Source organism: Gossypium hirsutum, chromosome A03 (assembly GCF_007990345.1).
Source record: "Gossypium hirsutum isolate 1008001.06 chromosome A03, Gossypium_hirsutum_v2.1, whole genome shotgun sequence".
NCBI classification, from domain to species: Eukaryota; Viridiplantae; Streptophyta; class Magnoliopsida; order Malvales; family Malvaceae; genus Gossypium; species Gossypium hirsutum.
Genome location: NC_053426.1, coordinates 7783332 through 7803271, shown reverse-complemented (window position 1 = coordinate 7803271; position 19940 = coordinate 7783332). Strand labels below are relative to the sequence as shown.

Here is a 19940-nt window from a genome sequence, read left to right as displayed (position 1 = left end):
TTTATAGAAAAATTAATTTGACTATTTAAACTTTAACGAAAATGATATGATAAGCCATGTGTACTTCATAAAAATTAAAAAATTAAAAAGTAATTCAAATTTTTATAAGAAAACTCATATTTTTTTAAATATCAACGTCAAGAATGAAGTACATGTAGGTTATCGTTTGCCACATCAACAATGTTAAAAAAATAATGGTTTGGTCAATTTTTCCATAAGAAAAACAAATTGACTAAATTTTTAATGTTGAGAAATAAAGTGGTCCAAAAAAACAATTAGGGTCAAAATGATAAAAGAGGTAAATGTTAGAGGCTAAATTAATCATTATGCCTTTAAATCTTTTAACCTTTGTGACCCGACCCATCAACTTCACTAATTGGGTCTTAAGCTCCGAGCCTAAAGAGAAACTGTTTCGTTAATTGGGCCTTTCTGGCAAAGTTCTGTCCATCCAGCAGATGAGTTTAGTTTAGAAGGCAAATATAAACCCAATAAGCGTAGTCTTCAAATAACCCTAGCTCTCCCTTTCCGTGCTCTCTTCTCTAAAGAAACATAGTAGCGGTAGCCGTTTTTGCTTTCAGGTAAGCTCTCATTTTCTCTCAAATAACACTTCCTAGATTTGTTTGTGTATATGTTAGCATTAAATGGTTTGGAATATTGTAATATAATGGACAATGTTGGGTTTTGGTTGTAATGGTATTTTCTATTTCTCCTTGATTAACTGAGTGTTTGCTAAAAGAATGATCTGCTTTTTATCTAATCTTTGAACTTTTATAAATGCTTGTTTGTTATTGAGTAGAAAATCTACCGTAGTTTGCAGTTGAGAGGATGGTGAGAGTCAGCGTTTTGAATGATGCACTGAAGAGCATGTACAATGCCGAGAAGAGGGGCAAACGACAGGTCATGATCAGGCCTTCCTCCAAAGTGATCATTAAGTTCCTTTTGGTCATGCAGAAGCATGGTTTGTTGACTTTACTCCCCACTCATCTTTACTAAAATCGAATTTTTTGTTATCTATAGCATTAACAAGAAAATGCTGATTTTTTTTCTTTTAATGATTGTCTTTGAAGGTTATATTGGAGAGTTTGAGTATGTTGATGATCACAGATCTGGAAAAATTGTGGTTGAATTGAACGGAAGGCTGAACAAGTGTGGGGTGATTAGCCCTCGTTTCGATGTTGGAGTTAAAGAGATTGAAGGCTGGACTGCTAGGCTACTTCCTTCCAGACAGGTTAGCATTGAAACTTTCCGATGTTTATTGTTCGTGTATTGTATTTTCATAAGACCCAGATTTGCTATGATCAGAAATTCTTCTTAGACAAACAAATGAAATGTGGAAACTCTGATTATGCGTCAATATGTTGTTTTGTTGTTGTGGCATGCGTTGTATTTAATCTAATAGTCAACTAGATAAGATTTCATGGCTGACATAAGCTTAGGGGAAGGTTTAGCCAATTGAAATGTGAGTGGTATGTTATGCCATTTATGTGCTTTGTTATTGCAGTTCGGATACATTGTGCTTACCACATCAGCTGGTATCATGGACCATGAAGAAGCAAGAAGAAAGAATGTTGGTGGAAAAGTACTTGGTTTCTTCTATTGAGACAAATCTGAGTTCTTTTTATTTGGTTTATTTCTCTTCATGTAGGACATGGTAGTTTTCCTCAACCTTAGTCGGTGTCAATCTAATTTTTGTTTATCTGGGATTATACCTATGTTTTGGGTATGGTGTTTGAGATTACGAGTTGCTTGTTTTTTTTTCGGTAATAGATTTCTTGCCTGTAGAAGTTTGAAAGCTTCTGCTGATTAATTTAGAAACGAGAAAGTTGATTAAAACCAACAGAAAGATTGGTTGTTATTTATACCATTATGTGATATTGATATGATAACTCTTGTACTTGTGTATGAATATCTTGAGGAAATGTACTTCATGGGTATACCTCGAGCATATATCAAACTTCTTACATTCGAGGGAAGTTGTTTGGAGCTTCTTTCTTTGATGATTTGAACTAGAGTTTAGTCCTCAAAGCAGATTCGGGTCTTAATTTAGTAGCTTGAGTAGCACCGAGCTGTCTATCGAGACAATTTCGTGTTCTTCATGAAACCCACCAAAAGAAAGAATATTGGTATCCTCCTCACCATAACCGTTCCCCATCGATATGAGAATTTCATCATCCTTACCATAAGCAGGAGTTGCTTTCCGGATATGCATATCACCATTGTTACATGTATAAATAAGTATTGACCTATTAAAACAACATTATCGTACTCCTTATTTATGCCCCATTCAAGAATGGGTATACCAGAATTCAATTTATCCTTAAGAAACCGGTTATTGGATTCAATTCTGGAAGAATTATCAAATGTTGAATGGAATCCCCATCAGAAACATGAGAAGGGAGGTCCTTTGCAATCAAAAGGCTTTTAATCTGAAATGACTGCAATAAACAAATACCATTTATTTGTATCAATTCAATGATCAAAAGCTGAGAAAGTAAAACTCAGATCTTTTTCACAGTAACAAATAAAGTCGCATCTCTTTTAATCATTCTAAATAGAAAAGTAAGCTCCTTTTCCATGATATTACTTTTATCATGAGACTGAAAATTAGGAAAAACAAAAATTTAAATCTACATTTCAATTTTACAGAAAAGCGCTGATGGGGATGCGCTTTACCCGTGTCAGCAAAAATGTGTACATGGGCACATTTTTACCTGTTCTCGAATTAAAAAAAAGGTCATTTTTTAATATTATAAAAATAGATTTTTTTTTGAAATTTTATAAGAATAAGTCTTTATAAAAATCCAAACAACATTTTAAAAAAAAAAATTAAGGTGTCACTAATTAATATGAAAATAAAACTTACAAAATAAACCTTTATATAGACCTAAAGTCTCATTTCCCTTATTTTTTTAAGCAATGTGGGATATGAGATATGTGTATATATTGACTCATGAATAGGTTTGTAGTTTGTTCTAAACAACGTGAGATTCCTTCCTCTTTTAACTAACAACATAAGATTAAAAGCTACACTATATTTTATATTTTTTTACTTATAGAGTTTAAATTTTTTACAAAAAGTTAACATTTGTTACATTATAAATAAAACTTTAAAAATCTATAAGTAAAAAAATTATAAAAAATAATAAAATGAGAACGTTAAAATATTAAAAAAACAAATATTTAAAAATAACTAATAGTTGAGTGATCATTTTGTAAGTGATTACTAATGTAATTTAATCTAGATATAAAAATATGAAAAATAATTATTATATTTTATGCATATTATATATTTCTATAAAAAAAACTTATTTAACATAACTATATACTATGTTTAAATAGATTATCTATCTAGTCAAAATACATCGGGAATAAATTTATCAACATTCATTAGGTGATGAAAATTAAATAAAAATTAGGATTAAAAAATTAATGAGTATAGTAAAATATTTAAAAAATAAATAAATATTTAAAAAAGATATATCAATTTTTTAAAATTACAAAAAAATATACTATTTGAATACCAAATACTCACTATTTATTTATTAATCAAACATTCATAATATAATATAATATAAATAATAAAAAATTAAAAGCATAACTTCTAAGTTAAAATAATAGAAAATTATTTTAAAAGTTAGAATTGCATGTATATTAACTTCAAACATTTAAAATTGAATAGAAGATTATTGCATATACAAGTTTCATATGTGCAATTTATTCTTTTTTTTAATCGTCCTTTTGTATATGCTAACAATTCTAAAATACAACAACATTAAATATTTCAAAAGATAATTTTATAATATGAGAAAATATTAACAAAATATAAAAAAAGAAATTATTTTGTAAAAAAATTATAAAATATAGTGTAGCCTTTAATTTTATGTTATTAGTTAAAAGAGGAAGAAATCTTACATCGTTTAGGAATAAGTTACAAACCTATTCATGGCTCCATATATAAACATATCTCACATCTCATATTGCTTAAGAAAACAAGAGAAATGAGACTTTGCGCCTATATAAATATCTATTTTGTAAATTTTATTTTCATATTAATTAGTGACACCTTAAAATAAAAAAAATAATGTTGTCACTTTGTGTCTTTATAAAGGCTTATTCTCGTAAATTTTAAAAAAATTAATCTATTTTTATAATATTTTTAAAAAAATGACTTTTTTTAAAAATTTAGTTTGAGAACAGGCAAAAGCACATCTACGTCAGTATGTTTTTGTTGACAACGGGTAAAGCACATACCCATCAGCCCGTTTTTATGAAATTTTTTCTTAAAATGCTTCTATATAAACGAGTTTTAAATTTTTTAACCCATTTTAATAAATAAAATTTAAAATGACACGTTTCCGTAGGTAGAAAATGAGTTTTCTTTTTTTATTAGTATAATGGTCGTCAAAATGTATCAACGGCTTGATCATACGGCGCTGCTGTTTCACCATTGATGTCCACGTGTATCGCGGTTAATGGAGCCTGACTGTCACTAACCTCATCAACAGCTAGATTTCGTCACATTCTCTTGGGTTAGGAATCTAGAACGGCCAGTAGTAAATTAGAGATTGAAATACTGACGCGTGTTAATTTCTAGTCAACAATTTTCTTTCCCGCGCTGCAGACACTTGAAATTAAAACCATAAAACAACACAAATTAACGGCCAAAAACTCAACCCCGATAAACCGGACACGGATTTGAAAACAAACCAAAGTAAAAACGAAGCACATTAAGCTAAATCGGATATCCATAACTAAACCGGCTCAAAGACTTAGCATTAAAGTAAAACAGTAAAAGAAATGCTGTCAATTGTGTTTTGTCTTCAACTAAAAAAGTAATAAATAGAAATCTTATCACAGAAATATAAAAGTGTATTTAAAAATAATAAATAATATGATTCTAAACTAATTAATTATAACATGAATTATGTATAATATTAAAATAAAAAATAAATTAAATTGTGAGTAAAACGAATTTTTAAATACAAAAACACATGTATATTTATTAAAGTTTCATATAAAAATTAAAAATTAAAAATTATTTTAGTTTAAATGGTAAATGAATTTTTTTTATATGCATTTTATTTATGGTTCAAACCTCATTAAGGATATTTTTTTAATTGATTTATAAAAATATAAAATAACAAAAACACCCACATAATCATATAACTTATTTTGCAAATAAAATATTTTTAGGTAATTTCCTAACGAGTTGGGATCCGGTTGATAGGTGACACAAACTCATTAAAAGACTTAATAAATAAGATAAATGTATAATTGATGCAGATAATAAAGTGTGCATAATAAAATTGAAATGTACAAAATTATAAAAATAATACTTTAGTTGAGTAGCAAATTAAAAGGTTTTCTAATGCAATTGATTCAAGTTCAAATTGTTGGAATATTTTCAAATATTTATAGTATCCCAATAACTATAAATGAATGGATGTAATTAATCAAAAGATAAAACTTTTGGTCATTGGTCAAAAGTTATATCATTTGATTTTTTAAAAAAGAATTATAACTATTCAAAAAATATTATTTGAATAGTTACAAAATTAAATGAATAATTATTATTATTTATTTATTCATAAAGACACCTATTGAAAGATGTCTCTATGAAGAGACATGAAAATTCCTATAAATAGGAATGAGATTTCATTTGGAAATCATATCAACAAATTCTAATATTATTTCTTCTCTTCCTTCATTTTCTAATATTATTAGATTATTCTATAAAGTATTGCTGCAGAAATCTTTTGTAGAAATTGAGTTTTTGTTATACATTACTCAGTGCATAGTGGACTATTCTCGTCAGTGCAAAACGCAAATAGTCATTGGCTTCATTGTATCCTCGAGGTTAATTTGCTTGGAACTCGTTTGCACACTGAAGATAAGTGGGGGCGAATATAACCTTAAAGATAGTGGCTTGATACACGCCTTGGAGCCTGTCCTATTTCTTCTTTTTCTTTTCGAGTTCCGATCGTGTGTTCGAGTTTTTTTCCTTAACGGAGTTTTGTACTAACAATTTTAAGGTTATATTTCATGATGACTACCACAACACATGAAAGTGGAACACTAAGGGAGTTGGCTTCCAACTTTGTTAAACTTGATCGTTTTGATGGTGGCAATTTTCGACGATGGCAGAAAAAGATGCACTTTTTGTTATCAACTTTGAAGATTGCTTATGTTTTGGATACTCCAAGACCTGAAGAGAATGAAAATGAATCTGTTGCTGCAACCCGAGAAAGACAAAAATGGGACAATGCTGATTACATGTGCATGGGCCACATATTGAATGGTTTATCTGATGGTTTGTTCGACACCTACCAAAACGACGTCACCGTTAAAGAATTATGGGACAAATTGGAGGCAAGATACATGACCGAAGATGTTACAAGTAAGAAATTTCTTGTCAATCGTTTCAATAATTATCAAATGGTTGATGGTCGTTCTGTTATGGAACAATTTCGTGATATTGAAAAGATGCTGAATCAATTTAAGCAATATGATATGAAAATGGATGAAATGATTGTGGTATCCTCCATAATAGACAAACTTCCTCCATTTTGGAAAGACTTTAAAAGAAGTCTAAAACATAAGAAAGAGGAAATATCTCTTGAGGCTTTGGCAAATCATCTTTGTATTGAAGAAGAGTATCGAAAACAAGATCAGAACCTAAATTCTGAAAATGCCAAAGTACATGTTACGGAGGAAGTACAGACTACTAAACCATTCAAGAGAAAGTTCAATCAGACTGATAGAGCACCTAAGTTCAAAAAGAAACAAAAGGGCTCATGCTATCATTGTGGAAAGCCGGGACATTTCAAGAATGAATGTCGATTTTTAAAGAAGAAATCATCTTCTAAGGCTGATAATAACGAAAAGTTCGTTGCAATGATATCTGAAATTAATATGGCACAAGATGATAATACATGGTGGATTGATACCGGAGCAACCAAACATGTGTGCAAAGACAAAAGCATGTTCACAAAGTTCACACAATGTGAAAATGACAATGTCTTGTATATGGGAAATTCTTCCACCGCAACAATTAAAGGCAAAGGGTCTGTTGAACTACAATTCACTTCTGGAAAGGTTTTAACCTTAAATGATGTATATTATGTACCAGAAGTTAGGAAAAATTTAGTGTCTGGAAGTCTGTTGAATAAGTTTGGTTTCAAACTTGTTTTTGAGGCAGATAAGTTTATTTTGTCTAAGGGAGGAATTTTTGTGGGAAAAGGGTATATGTATGAAAGCATGTTCAAACTTAATATTATTAATAAGAATAAAAATACTATTTCTGCTTATATGGTTGAATCATTTTGTTTGTGGCATTATAGATTAGGTCATTTGAATTATAGAAAATTGAATGACATGTATAAATTAGATTTAATTCCTGTTTTTAATAATAATATTGAAAAATGCAATACCTGTATGTTGACTAAAATTACAAGAAATCCTTTCCCTAAGGTTAAAAGGAAAACAAAATTGCTTGATTTGATACATAGTGATTTATGTGACTTGCATAATACTCCTACATTAGGTGGAAAGAAATATTTTGTTACTTTTATTGATGATTGTTCTAGATATTGTTATGTATATTTATTGCATTCAAAAGATGAAGCACTTGATAAATTTAAAGTTTATAAATCTGAAGTTGAACTTCAGTGTGAATCATTTATCAAGTGCTTAAGATCGGATAGAGGTGGAGAATACTATAATCCAAGTTATTTTGAACTCACTGGAATTGTCCATCAAGTTTCAGCCCCTTACACACCACAACAAAATGGTGTAACTGAAAGGAAAAATAGAGTCTTGATTGAAATGGTAAATTCAATGTTATCATATTCAGGTCTTGGACAGGGTTTTTGGGGAGAAGCTGTTCTAACAGCTTGTCATATATTGAATAGAGTTCCTAATAAGGAAACTAAAATAACCCCCTATGAACAATGGAAGAAAAGGAAACCAAACCTTAATTATTTAAAGGTTTGGGGTTGTAGAGCTATTGTAAAAGTTCCAACACCTAAACGTAAAAAGTTAGGTGAAAGAGGAATTGAATGCATATTTATAGGTTATGCACATAATAGCAAGGCGTATAGGTTCATAGTAATTGAACCAAATGATTCAATTTCAATTAATACGGTTATTGAATCAAGAGATGCTATTTTTGATGAAAATAGATTTAATTCTATATCAAGACAATTACAACCACAACAATTGATTCATTCTTCAAATGAGAATGAGATTCCATTGAAACAAATTGATAATAATGATGAATCTTGTCAAGAATTAAGAAGAAGTAAGAGGATTAAAAAGGTCAAAGATTTTGGACCAGATTTCATTATGTTTCTTGTAGAAGGAAAAGGTGAAAGTATATGCAATAAGATACCTTATTGTTATAGTACCGAATCTGATCCTATTACATTTGAAGAAGCAGTGAAATCTCAAGACTCTGCTTTTTGGAAAAAAGCAATAAATGATGAAATGGATTCAATAATGGGAAATCAAACTTGGATCTTAGTTGATCTTCCACCAGGTTCCAAACCAATAGGTTGTAAATGGATCTTCAAAAAGAAAATGAAGGTCGATGGAACCATTGATAAATTTAAAGCAAGGTTGGTAGCAAAAGATTTTACACAAAGACAAGGTATTGATTACTTTGATACATATGCTCCAGTAGCAAGAATTGCTACAATTAGACTATTAATATCACTTACCTCTATATATAATTTGGTTGTTTACCAAATGGATGTTAAAACTGCATTTTTAAATGGTGAATTGGAAGAGGAAGTGTACATGGAGCAACCGGAAGGATTTGTTGTTCCAGGACAAGAGCATAAGGTATGTAAGCTTGTTAAATCTTTATATGGGCTTAAACAAGCACCAAAACAATGGCACCAAAAGTTTGACAAGGTTGTTTTAGCTAATGGCTATAAAATAAATGAATCCGATAATTGCATATATAGTAAATTTGATAATGGAAAGGGTGTTATAATTTGCTTATATGTAGATGACATGCTCATTTTTGGCACGGATTTGGAACAAATAGAAAACACAAAGAAATTCTTGTCAAACAACTTTGCTATGAAGGATATGGGTGTAGCAGATGTTATTCTTGGGATTAAAATAACCCGAGATGAAAGCACTATAGCTTTATCACAATCACATTACATTGAAAATGTGCTTAAAAAGTTTGATCTTTTCAACTGTATACCAGCATCTACACCCATGGATCCTCAATTAAAATTAGTATCTAATGCTGGTAGGAAAATTGATCAATTGAAATATGCAAGTCTAATTGGTTGTCTTATGTACATAATGACTTGTACAAGACCAGATATTGCATATGCTATTGGAAAATTGAGTAGATACACAAGTAATCCAAGTAGTTTGCATTGGCAAGCTTTAAATAGAGTACTTAGGTACTTAAAGAAAACTATTAACTATGGATTATGTTATAATAGATATCCTCCAGTTTTAGAAGGGTATTCGGATGCTAGTTGGGTTACAAGTTTGGAAGATCATGCATCTACTAGTGGGTGGATCTTCATTCTTGGTGGAGGAGTCATTTCTTAGGGTTCCAAGAAACAAACATGTATTACTGATTCCACCATGGCAGCAGAATTTATTGCATTAGCCGCTGCATCTAAAGAAGCAGAATGGTTAAGAAATTTGCTTTATGATGTTCCTTTATGGCTTAAGCCAATTTCACCTATTTCTATCCGTTGTGATAGTGAGGCTACTCTAGCAAAGGCATATAGCCAAGTATATAATGGAAAGTCTAGACACATTGGATTAAGACATAGTTATGTCCGACAATTAATCTCTGATGGAGTGATCACTATTAATTATGTGAGGTCAAGTGAAAATTTGGCAGATCCTTTGACAAAAAGTCTTGCTAGAGATGCAGTAAAAAGGACCTCAAAAGGGATGGGACTCAAGCCTATTAATTAGAGTCACCCATGATGGAAACTCGACTCAACGCTTGGTATAACGTCAAGTCTTGAGTTCAATGAGACAAAGTACATCATTAGTATGTGACTGTTAGCACTATAAATAAATCCATCCTAAGATTAAAGTGCTAGGTACCCGTAATGATAAGGGAAGGATGAGTAATGTACTCTTAATGGACCCATAACATAAATATGTTAGAGTGTTATAATTACGGGAACACTTTTGATGGGATCTACCTATGTGAGTGGAAGTGTGGCCGCTTCTAGGAGCTTAAGGGCTTGGCTCTGACAGCACTCATGAAAAGAGGACATAGACACATGGCTATAATAGTGTCCCTAGATACTATGCATTGACTGATGTTGAAATCATTGTGTGAGATGTGTTCAGTTAATCAAATGGAATAGTTGGTTCAAAGCTTAGTCTACCATACAATTTCGATTAACTTTAACATGTTTTCACTAAGTGAAGGTTCAATCGTAAGACACCTTTATTTATGCAAATTGATTTCCAAGAATATCAAAATCTAAATATTTTGAAAATGGGGGGAGATTGTTGGAATATTTTCAAATATTTATAGTATCTCAATAACTATAAATGAATGGGTGTAATTAATCAAAAGATAAAACTTTTGGTCATTGGTCAAAAGTTATATCATTTGATTTTTTAAAAAAGAATTATAACTATTCAAAAAATATTATTTGAATAGTTACAAAATTAAATGAATAATTATTATTATTTATTTATTCATAAAGACACCTATTGAAAGATGTCTCTATGAAGAGACATGAAAATTCCTATAAATAGGAATGGGATTTCATTTGGAAATCATATCAACAAATTCTAATATTATTTCTTCTCTTCCTTCATTTTCTAATATTATTAGATTATTCTATAAAGTATTGCTGCAGAAATCTTTTGTAGAAATTGAGTTTTTGTTATACATTACTCAGTGCATAGTGGACTATTCTCGTCAGTGCAAAACGCAAATAGTCATTGGCTTCATTGTATCCTCGAGGTTAATTTGCTTGGAACTCGTTTGCACACTGAAGATAAGTGGGGGCGAATATAACCTTAAAGATAGTGGCTTGATACACGCCTTGGAGCCTGTCCTATTTCTTCTTTTTCTTTTCGAGTTCCGATCGTGTGTTCGAGTTTTTTTCCTTACCGGAGTTTTGTACTAACACAAATTCCATCATATACATATTTTTATTAATTTTTTAAATAAAAGGACTAAATTACCATTGAATAATATAATTAATTTTAATTATGAAAGACATTTCTATAATTTTCCTAATCCAGTTGGTGACGCGGTTGAGAGTGATATCAATTTAATAAAACACTTAATAAATAGTGTAGATTAGAGATTTGAATTGAATTAATTTCCTTGATTAGGTTTTTATATTTAAAAATAAAACAAATCAATTAAATTGAATAAATTAAAATTTAAGATGAAAATAATTCAACAGAAAATTTACAATTCATTTTGTTTTTTTTTCAGTTCTTTTAAAGGTTTATTTATAAAATTAATCAATTAATTGAGTTGCATTTGATTGGATAATTTTATATTTGAATATTTAATTTTATATTTGAGTAAGTAATTGAGTTTGAGTTAATTTATATTTGGGTTAGGTTAATATATATGGTTAGTTGAGTAAAGTGCATGTAAATGTTGGATTGCATACATTTATTAGGTTGGGTCTAATATTTAATAAAAATAGATTAAATTGTGAGTAAATCGAATTTTAAACACATAAAGGTATAAGATTAAGAATTTTAAATGAATGTAATTATTTATTATGATGTTTTCATCAATATTAAATTAATGTAAAATTAATTTGTGACACTAACTCAATCAACAACCTTATTAATAATAAATTTCATTGCACACGTATGCGTGTGAAAACTATATATTTAGAATACATGTGTGCGTTTCAATTAATAACATTATTAATATATACAATTGATGGAGGTAATAAAGTATATATAATACAATTAAAATGCAAATATTATATTAAAATAAAATTTTGGTTCAATGATAAAGTTTATATTTTAGTGACATAAATAGCACAAGTTCAAATCTAACTACATGTAATTTTTTTATTAACTTTTTTAATTAAAAAAAATCTAATATACCTTCGAATAATATGAAATATTCTAATTATATAGAAATATGTTCATAAATTTCATAACCAAATTGATAGCAACATTAAATTAAATAAAGAAAAAAAAATCTCTTATGTGCTTTTCCAACTTCCTTTTTTCTCTTAATTTTGTATTCAATACTATTAATTGAATTTTTTTATATTCTTTAATTTTATTATCAATTTTAACATAAAAATAAGACATGAATAACAATGTAGTAAAAATGGAGTAAAAAATAGACCAAAAACAATATACAAGTAACGAAAGAATGTTAAAATCAAATCCTATCTACCTATACCGTGCTCTAATAATATGAACCCACATGTATTAATCCTATATAAAACAATGAACAACCGGAGTTGGTGTCACTTTCCCCAGCTTCAACTCCAAATCCACTCCCCAAGACGTCAAACCCAAATCTATAGATGGATCCCTACCATCTCCGGTCGATTTATTCATCTCCGGCAACAAATCCCGAGTTACCAACCCGTCATTCAGAGCAGCCCTATGTCTCCTCATGTGACCGCCGAGAGCTTGACCAATGGCGAACTCCAGCCCACATATCGAACACTCGTGGGTCTTCGGCTTCTTAGGCGAAACCGCTAACCCTTCATTGTCTCCTACCGTTAGCTTCGGCTTCTTATGACTCGCCCTGTGACCTCCAAGTGCTTGGAAAGATGAAAACTTTTTATTACATGTCTTGCATGCAAAGACACGACCAGCAACCCGGTCGGTTTCCCCAACTCTCGATAATAACATCAAACAATCTGCCATATCCATCGCATCAATATCTCTGCCTCTCTTCATTAATCTGAAAACTTGTATAAAAAAACTGAAACTTGGAACACTGTAAAGTATGAAACTTTGGGTTTTGCTGTTGAAATCTGAAAAGAAACTTCGATGAGAGGAACATTGGTTGGGGGTTTTGTATTTATAGATTTCAAAAGAACTTGGGGGTTAAGAAAGTAAAAGAGTGATGGAAATTTTGAAGCCGCCATCTTCAGCACGTTGGCGTCACCGCGTAGCCAAGCAGGTTAAGAAAGAGTCGCTTTGAGGCAACTCAGGAGGAACCTTCCTTACAAATTCTAGACACTTATTTGTTATTGGTAGTGTTGTGAGTGTTATGTTACTTGCATTTCATACACATGTTCGCGCGTGTACAGCACACTCCTATGTTTTTTTTTTTAATTATAGTTTTTTACTTGTTGCTCAAGTTGTTTAGTTTGTTCTTGCCTAGTGGTACATTAGTAGTTCATGTTCGCATATTATTAGAAATAATTTTTTAAATAACTCAAATATTTTAATTATTTTCTTTATAAACACTTTAATTAATAAAAAATACTTTTTTTAATAATGTGTAGTCAATTAAAGAGTTTTAATTAAGAACTAGATTATATTAAAATAAAAATATAAAAATATAATTTAAGTTAATAAATTAATAATTTTTTTTGGATAGAATGATAGTTTTTTTAAGTAGTAGTAGTTTGAAAAGAGAGGACTTTTCCTTAGTAATTAAGTTTTTAAAAAAACATTATGTAACACAGAAAAATTATTTTATAATAATTAATAATCTATTAGACCTAATTATGAATTGGGTCATTGTTAAAGTTTAGGCTCGTTTTTTAAATTTGAGTTTAATTAATAAATGAACTTAAAATTTTGCTCAACCCTAATCTAGATAATAATGCTAAATTTGAGTTCAATCCGACTCGTTCATATTAAAATTTTTATTTAAAAATAAATTTAAGAAATATAATACATTAAATACGTTAAAAATATTAAAATGCATGTATCCTAATAATTTGAAAACACATTAAAAAGAATCTTTATTCTTAAATAAAACTAACATAGCTACAATTTAACAGGTAAATGTCTTTAAAAATAATAACAAAATTAATAATAAAACAAGAGTTATATAATATCCAAACAATAATAACAAAAATAATAATAATAATATAATAATAAAATAACAAAAAAATAATATTAGAAAATTATTTTCAAGAAAATTAAGACATTATTTTTTATCTAAGTCTATTTTTCAAACCTATTCTTTTAATCAAACCCTAGATAATTCTCTATATCTGAATGGATAACTTAATTCTGCAGCTCATATATACTTATCAAAAGTAAATAGAGGGTTCCTGCGATTCCAACAACATAGATTATAAGATGAACACATAATGGATAAGCCAAACATTGAGATTCTAACTTCCAGCATTTTCAAGATTGATGTTTGTTTTTTAAAAAAGAAAAAAAAATGATTTTTGTCGGTCACGCGTTAGTGTTGAAGTGACTATTGTAAGAACAAGGTTTAAAATGGAAAGAGAGAGAACGTGCAAAGAAAGTGGACAATAAGTAGCTAAAAGACTTCGACTGAAGAAAGAAATGGTTTTCCTTCCGATGCAGTAAACTAATTAAAAAAATATTAATATAAAATTATGACATAAATTGTTGAAAATATAAAAAAATTAAAATTTATAACCCATCCCTTAACTAATTACATTCATCTAAGAAAGATTATAACCCTAAGTTCACGTAAACTCCAACAACATCAATAGTAATTGAGTTATACAATAAGATTAAATTAATCAAAATCATCTTAATATATAATGTTGTTATTTCAACGCGGTCTGGCTCAAAGGGTGAGTTTCTTAATTTCACACTCTTTTTTTTTTTTTTTACTTAATTTTTTCCGTTTAGTTTCCTCCACCTTTTGGGTTGGTGGCCAAACCTCCCAACATAATTAATCCACCACTTTCCTAGCTATTACCCCTAGTTTTAATGTGAATATTTCCAAGCATGTGTTCACTATAATCAATGCAATCCATTAACTAGTAAAGACTAGAGCAGTGTGTTTGACATATAATTGGAAGGAGATTTCCATGTCACGCTTAGTTTCTTTTTCCATTTAAACCAATGGTAGCAATTTCCCATTGATTTACGACTGATATTGATGTTTATGGAATCTTAAAACCCTATACCTAACCACTTTTGTACACATTCATATTTTTTCCAAGATAATTACTTGGAAAATTAAGATTTGACGCTAATGACTTTAAGTACAAAGACTTGGACGAGGAAAAAGAAAGCGTTTTGGGAATTTTGATGCGAGTTTATTGTGGATTTTTTCTTTATTTATTATGGGTTTAAGTCTAGTCATATACGAAAAATGCTTGAATCATGATATATTTCGATTTTTAGTAAAATTTTAATTTGTACATATATAATTATTCATACATATATTAAACTTCTTTAAAAAGTTTCGTCTTTGATTAATTATCACAATTATATGGACATGACATGCATTGATTTTTGGCTCAAGTTGATTTGGTTTGCATAAACAGTTCTAGTTTTGAATTTTTTGGTTATTTCGGTTTAAGTCAATTACAAAATTTAAATTGATTTTGATTTAGGTTTGTTTTGGGTTTAAGTTCAGAATTTTTTAAGTTGGATTATTTAGAGTTTAGATTATTTAAAATGTTTTTATTTTAAATTCAAATTATTTTAGGTTTATAATATTTTAAATTCTAAATATTTGGTTTTAGATTAAATAAATTTAAATTTTTAATTTTTTATGATAAAATGGGATAATTATATCAAATTTTGGAGGGTAGAACTATCAAATCCACGTGCAACAATGCATGTTCATTATTTAATTTCCTAATATTTGTCTTCTCTTTGTTTTCGACTGAAACATGGTTAAACATGAGATTCCAACTTCCAACACGCTTTATAGATTGTACAGTACACTAAGTAATGCAACTAGTGGATAATATTAAAAGAATAGTACTCTAGTTTATTCTATTTCAAATCCCCAATTTTTTTAATAACTTAATTCAGGTATTTAAAAAAATCTCTAGTTTTCTATTTAAAAAACCTATTTCTTGTAGCAATTGGCAAGCATTAAGCCATTTTTAATATATATAAGTTGCCATGGAACTTGCTTCTCAAAACCCATAGAATTATTAAAATTGCAATTCAGTCAAAGAAATGAAAATTAATGACAAAAATAAAATAAAGGTTTGCATCACTGTAAGGGTTATAACCTGCACTTAACTACTTTCTAGATGATCCTTTCAATGAAAATTAGCGCTTGTTACACAAACAAGTAAATAAACATGTATAAAAATATGATATAATATATTGTTAAGAGTGTTTTACTTGAATACCATTTTTCGGTATGAAAAGAATTATGCTCAGACCACAAAGTGAATTGTTAAGGGCATACAAGGGAGTATGACTGTACTGTGGAATGAAATCGTGATGACGGTTATCAACTGGTCCTTCGGGGCGGCACCATAATGATGATTTATAGGTTTCATAGAGAAACATCGCGATGACGGTTTGCAGGATCTATGGGGCGACATCGTGACGACGATATATAGCTCCTACGGGGTGACACCTCAAAAGAGGTTTAATGTGTAAGACCATAGCTCGACGATGGAAACCAATAGAGTCCGCTAGGATATTAAACATGAGGTTACAAGGTGTAAGACCATAGCTCAGTTATGGAAACTAATGAAGTCTGCCAGGACATTAAACATGGGTTACAAGATGTAAGACCATAGCTCGACTATAACAACCAATAGAATCTGCCATGACATTAAACATGAAGTTACAAGGTGTAAGACCATAGCTCGGCTATGACAACCAATAGAGCCCGTCAAGACATTAAACATGGGGTTATAAGGTGTAAGACCATAGCTCGATTAAGGCAGCCAATAGAGTCTACCAAAACATTCAAATAAGGTTACAAGGTGTGTAAAACCATAACTCGACTATGACAACTAATAGAGTTTGCCAGGACGTTAAACACGAGTTTAGACTGTGAAAGTTAGTAGCTCAACTATGGTGCCAAGTAAAGTCCAAAAAAAATGTTGGGCTAGGAAGATGATAGGATAAGGTAAGGGAGATTGAAGTATGATCCACTCAGAGAGTAACATGAACAGATGAGTACGACAAATCTGAGAACACGGGTAAACATGATAACCCAATGATCAACCAAATTATGAAGATAAGAAAGGCGAGTAGGAACATCTAAGAATGCAAGTAAGTTATTGACGAGGAATAACTAAGTAGAGGTATGAGTCTGCGAATTTTAGCGAGTACATCGAAATTGGGGGTGATAGTGAAATAATCAAGCAGAACCTAAGTTTAAGGGTCAGCGGATAGAGGTTAACCAAAAATAGGTTCTGTTAAGGGCTACCTTGAGTGAACAATTTGTTGGGAAGTAACGAAGGATATGATTTATTAAGAACTATCTGCTAATTAAAAATTTCCAAGATTTGAAACAAGGTGAACTAGTAGCTTAGGGTTAGTTGTAAAGTATGAATCCACCAGGATAATGGGCCATTTGATCAGTTAGCTTAACCTCATGACTAGATCTGTGGGTTTGGATTGGAAGGTGGGTTAAAGTGGAAAATTTTTAAAGCTAACCTAGTTGGGATGAACAAATCATGATAAGGATTCAAATTTAAGAACATAAGTGCAAGTCAGCCAGTAGTAGGCAACGAACTTTATTCCCAAGTGTATGGTGGTTTGTGAGAGGGTAAACCTGTCAAAGTATAAGGGAATCTAAGATGAGGCAGAATCAAGCTAGAACCATAGAGGATCATTTCCGTGAAGGTCATGTTTACGTCCAGGATAGAGAATAAATTCGCCAGTGATGAACCGCGAAATCTGTGGAAGGCCAATGATAGACAGAGAGTTGAAATCTCTGCTTAAAACTTTGTTTCTTAAGGATTTTGAATTATTGCCATTGCTTTGCAGAATTTCACTAAATTCATTTGAACTTACGTGCTTGCTACTTGTTTGCAAGACAATGTGTGGTTGGGACATCAAGTAGAGGGACCAAGTCAAGCGCGGCCGTATTTGAGGGACAGACGTGGAAGTCGTACATGCATATAGAGATGCTCCCTTAGAGGCCATGCCTCAAGGATTAAGTTGAATACAACAATTTTAAAGTTTAAATTTAGAATTGTAAATATTGTTAAGATTGTAGGACGAAAACTTTTAAAACTTATATTTCTTGATATAGTTTAAAGTGTAAATTAAGCATTTAAGAATGAAATAAGAATAGAATTCAAAATCTCTTTAAGTTAATTGGGTCTTGGTATCATTCAGTGCTCAGATTTGGTGATTGGTTCAGGTATAAGGTGTTACACAATTATACATGAATATTTATACAAAAAGCTAATCGACTAATTAGCTGATCTTTAACTATATAACAATCACTAACCACTACTTAACTGATACTATAACTACAACTGGATATTACTTAACATGGTACAATAGTAATTTGAATCAAAATTATTATTGAGAAATATAAACATTCATCCAATAAGTCATAATTTGGGTTCGGATTTTTTTTTCTTTTTTTAAACAGGAATAGGAGATTCCCTTTTAAATGTGAATTAAACAATTCGCTAGAATTTTCTTAGTTTCAAACTGCATCAATTATGTAATGTGAATATGAGAACATAATTAATTATAAAAATTTTGTTTCTATAATTTTTTGTTCGAAATATGACTATATTATTATTTTTAGTATTTAATATATTGATAGTATATATTTTTTATTTTACAAATAATTTTAATAAAATTGTCATGTGCCCTTTTTTAAAAAAAATATTTTATTATATCTTTGTAAGATATTTGTCAACCACTAACTCTACTCATAGAATCTAAAAATTCCACTATTAATATACCAAATATTATTCCATCTCTTTTAATCATCATAATTAATTATGGTAAGAAAAATATGGTAATAATGTTGTAATTATTTTTTTGATAATATGAATAATGTTGTGAGGTTGTTTAAGTTTGAATATAATAAAAATACAAAAGCTTAATTATTAATATGTGAAGAAAAAAAGGGATAGAAAAGTCAAAGATTTGAGGAAACATGAGTAGCGTATGGTTGAATAAAATATTAGAATTCTTAACCAGCCAGCCAAAGAGGGGATCCCCCATTTTTTTGTTGTTGCATATTATAATGTAATGTTCTTCCTGTAATTTTTGACTATTGAAAGTAAATAATAAAGATTATGGCAAATTTCATGGCAAACTAAAAAGAAAATAGGGTAGCTAGATAGAATGATTTAAAGTCTAATTTAATCACTAAATTTTAAATTGTTTTAATTGAGTGTTAATCATATTAATTAGATTATTTCATAAGATTATAATGTGGAATATATATTTTAAACATTTTTTATTAAATTTAAATTATTTATGCAATAATTTAAATTTTAATTCACATATATGTTATATTTGAATTGCCCAAACGGTGATGGATTAATGGCAATACCGTAGTGAAGAAGTCAAAGTGGTTGAGAATTAGTTAACACAGGTACAGCCTCAAGTACAAACGACCTGGTTGTAATTTTGGGGGAGTTTATCTGCTGTGCTGCTGCCTGCATGTTGATAGTTGATAGGTCAGAGATAGCATGGTTTTGTATTGGTGGTTTCATCTGATCTTCGACAAGATGCGTCTGTAAATTGATTGGGGTTTTGTCAACTGAATCATCTTTGGAGTAGTAGAAGATTTATACTCAAATCTTCCTTTCTTCAATTCACATTAATTTCGGGCAATCTCTGCCTACGCTTTTTATAAAAAAAAAAAAAAATTGTGTTTGACTGAATCATAATCTAAAAAAAGTAGAGTCACAATTGATTGAATGGTTATTTAGATCTGGGAATTCTTTGGATCTACAGAGAAACCCGAGTTGAAAGAATGATATGCTGTAATCCCTTACGTGGTGAATCTGAGCAGTGAGCTGTGTTAAAGTGGTCGCTGTAGCAAATTTTTTGTTGATGTAAATTAGTGTTGAAAAGCTCTCTCAAGG

General features: G+C 29.9%; 2 protein-coding genes across 3 annotated transcripts; one reads left to right on the top strand and one right to left on the bottom strand.

Moving 5' to 3' along the window:
* Window positions 1-455: 455 nt before the first annotated feature.
* Window positions 456-1859, top strand: LOC107963940 (40S ribosomal protein S15a-1). 2 transcript variants are annotated; one of them, XM_016900496.2, is made up of 4 exons: window positions 456-578; window positions 811-958; window positions 1068-1228; window positions 1502-1859. In XM_016900496.2, exons 2-4 carry the CDS (start codon window positions 826-828, stop codon window positions 1598-1600), a joined length of 393 nt encoding a protein of 130 aa, XP_016755985.1. In that variant the 5' UTR covers window positions 456-578; window positions 811-825; the 3' UTR covers window positions 1601-1859. The 2 variants fall into 2 exon arrangements, with proteins under 2 accessions (XP_016755985.1, XP_016755983.1); XM_016900494.2 differs by having other exon boundaries at window positions 495-578; window positions 797-958.
* A 10225-nt stretch (window positions 1860-12084) lies between these two features.
* LOC107963939 (zinc finger protein ZAT12) lies at window positions 12085-13016 on the bottom strand. The gene has a single exon (XM_016900493.2). It carries the CDS (start codon window positions 12901-12903, stop codon window positions 12430-12432), a length of 474 nt encoding a protein of 157 aa, XP_016755982.2. The 5' UTR covers window positions 12904-13016; the 3' UTR covers window positions 12085-12429.
* Window positions 13017-19940: the final 6924 nt, after the last annotated feature.

Bases quoted from the DNA above. Each gene is read 5' to 3' on its own strand.
- LOC107963940 (XM_016900496.2), top strand. From the start codon at position 826: ATGGTGAGAGTCAGCGTTTTGAATGATGCACTGAAGAGCATGTACAAT. The intron at 959-1,067 runs GTTTGTTGACTT...TTGTCTTTGAAG, and splicing joins TTTGGTCATGCAGAAGCATG to GTTATATTGGAGAGTTTGAG. The intron at 1,229-1,501 runs GTTAGCATTGAA...TTGTTATTGCAG, and splicing joins GGCTACTTCCTTCCAGACAG to TTCGGATACATTGTGCTTAC.
- LOC107963939 (XM_016900493.2), bottom strand. From the start codon at position 12,903: ATGAAGAGAGGCAGAGATATTGATGCGATGGATATGGCAGATTGTTTG.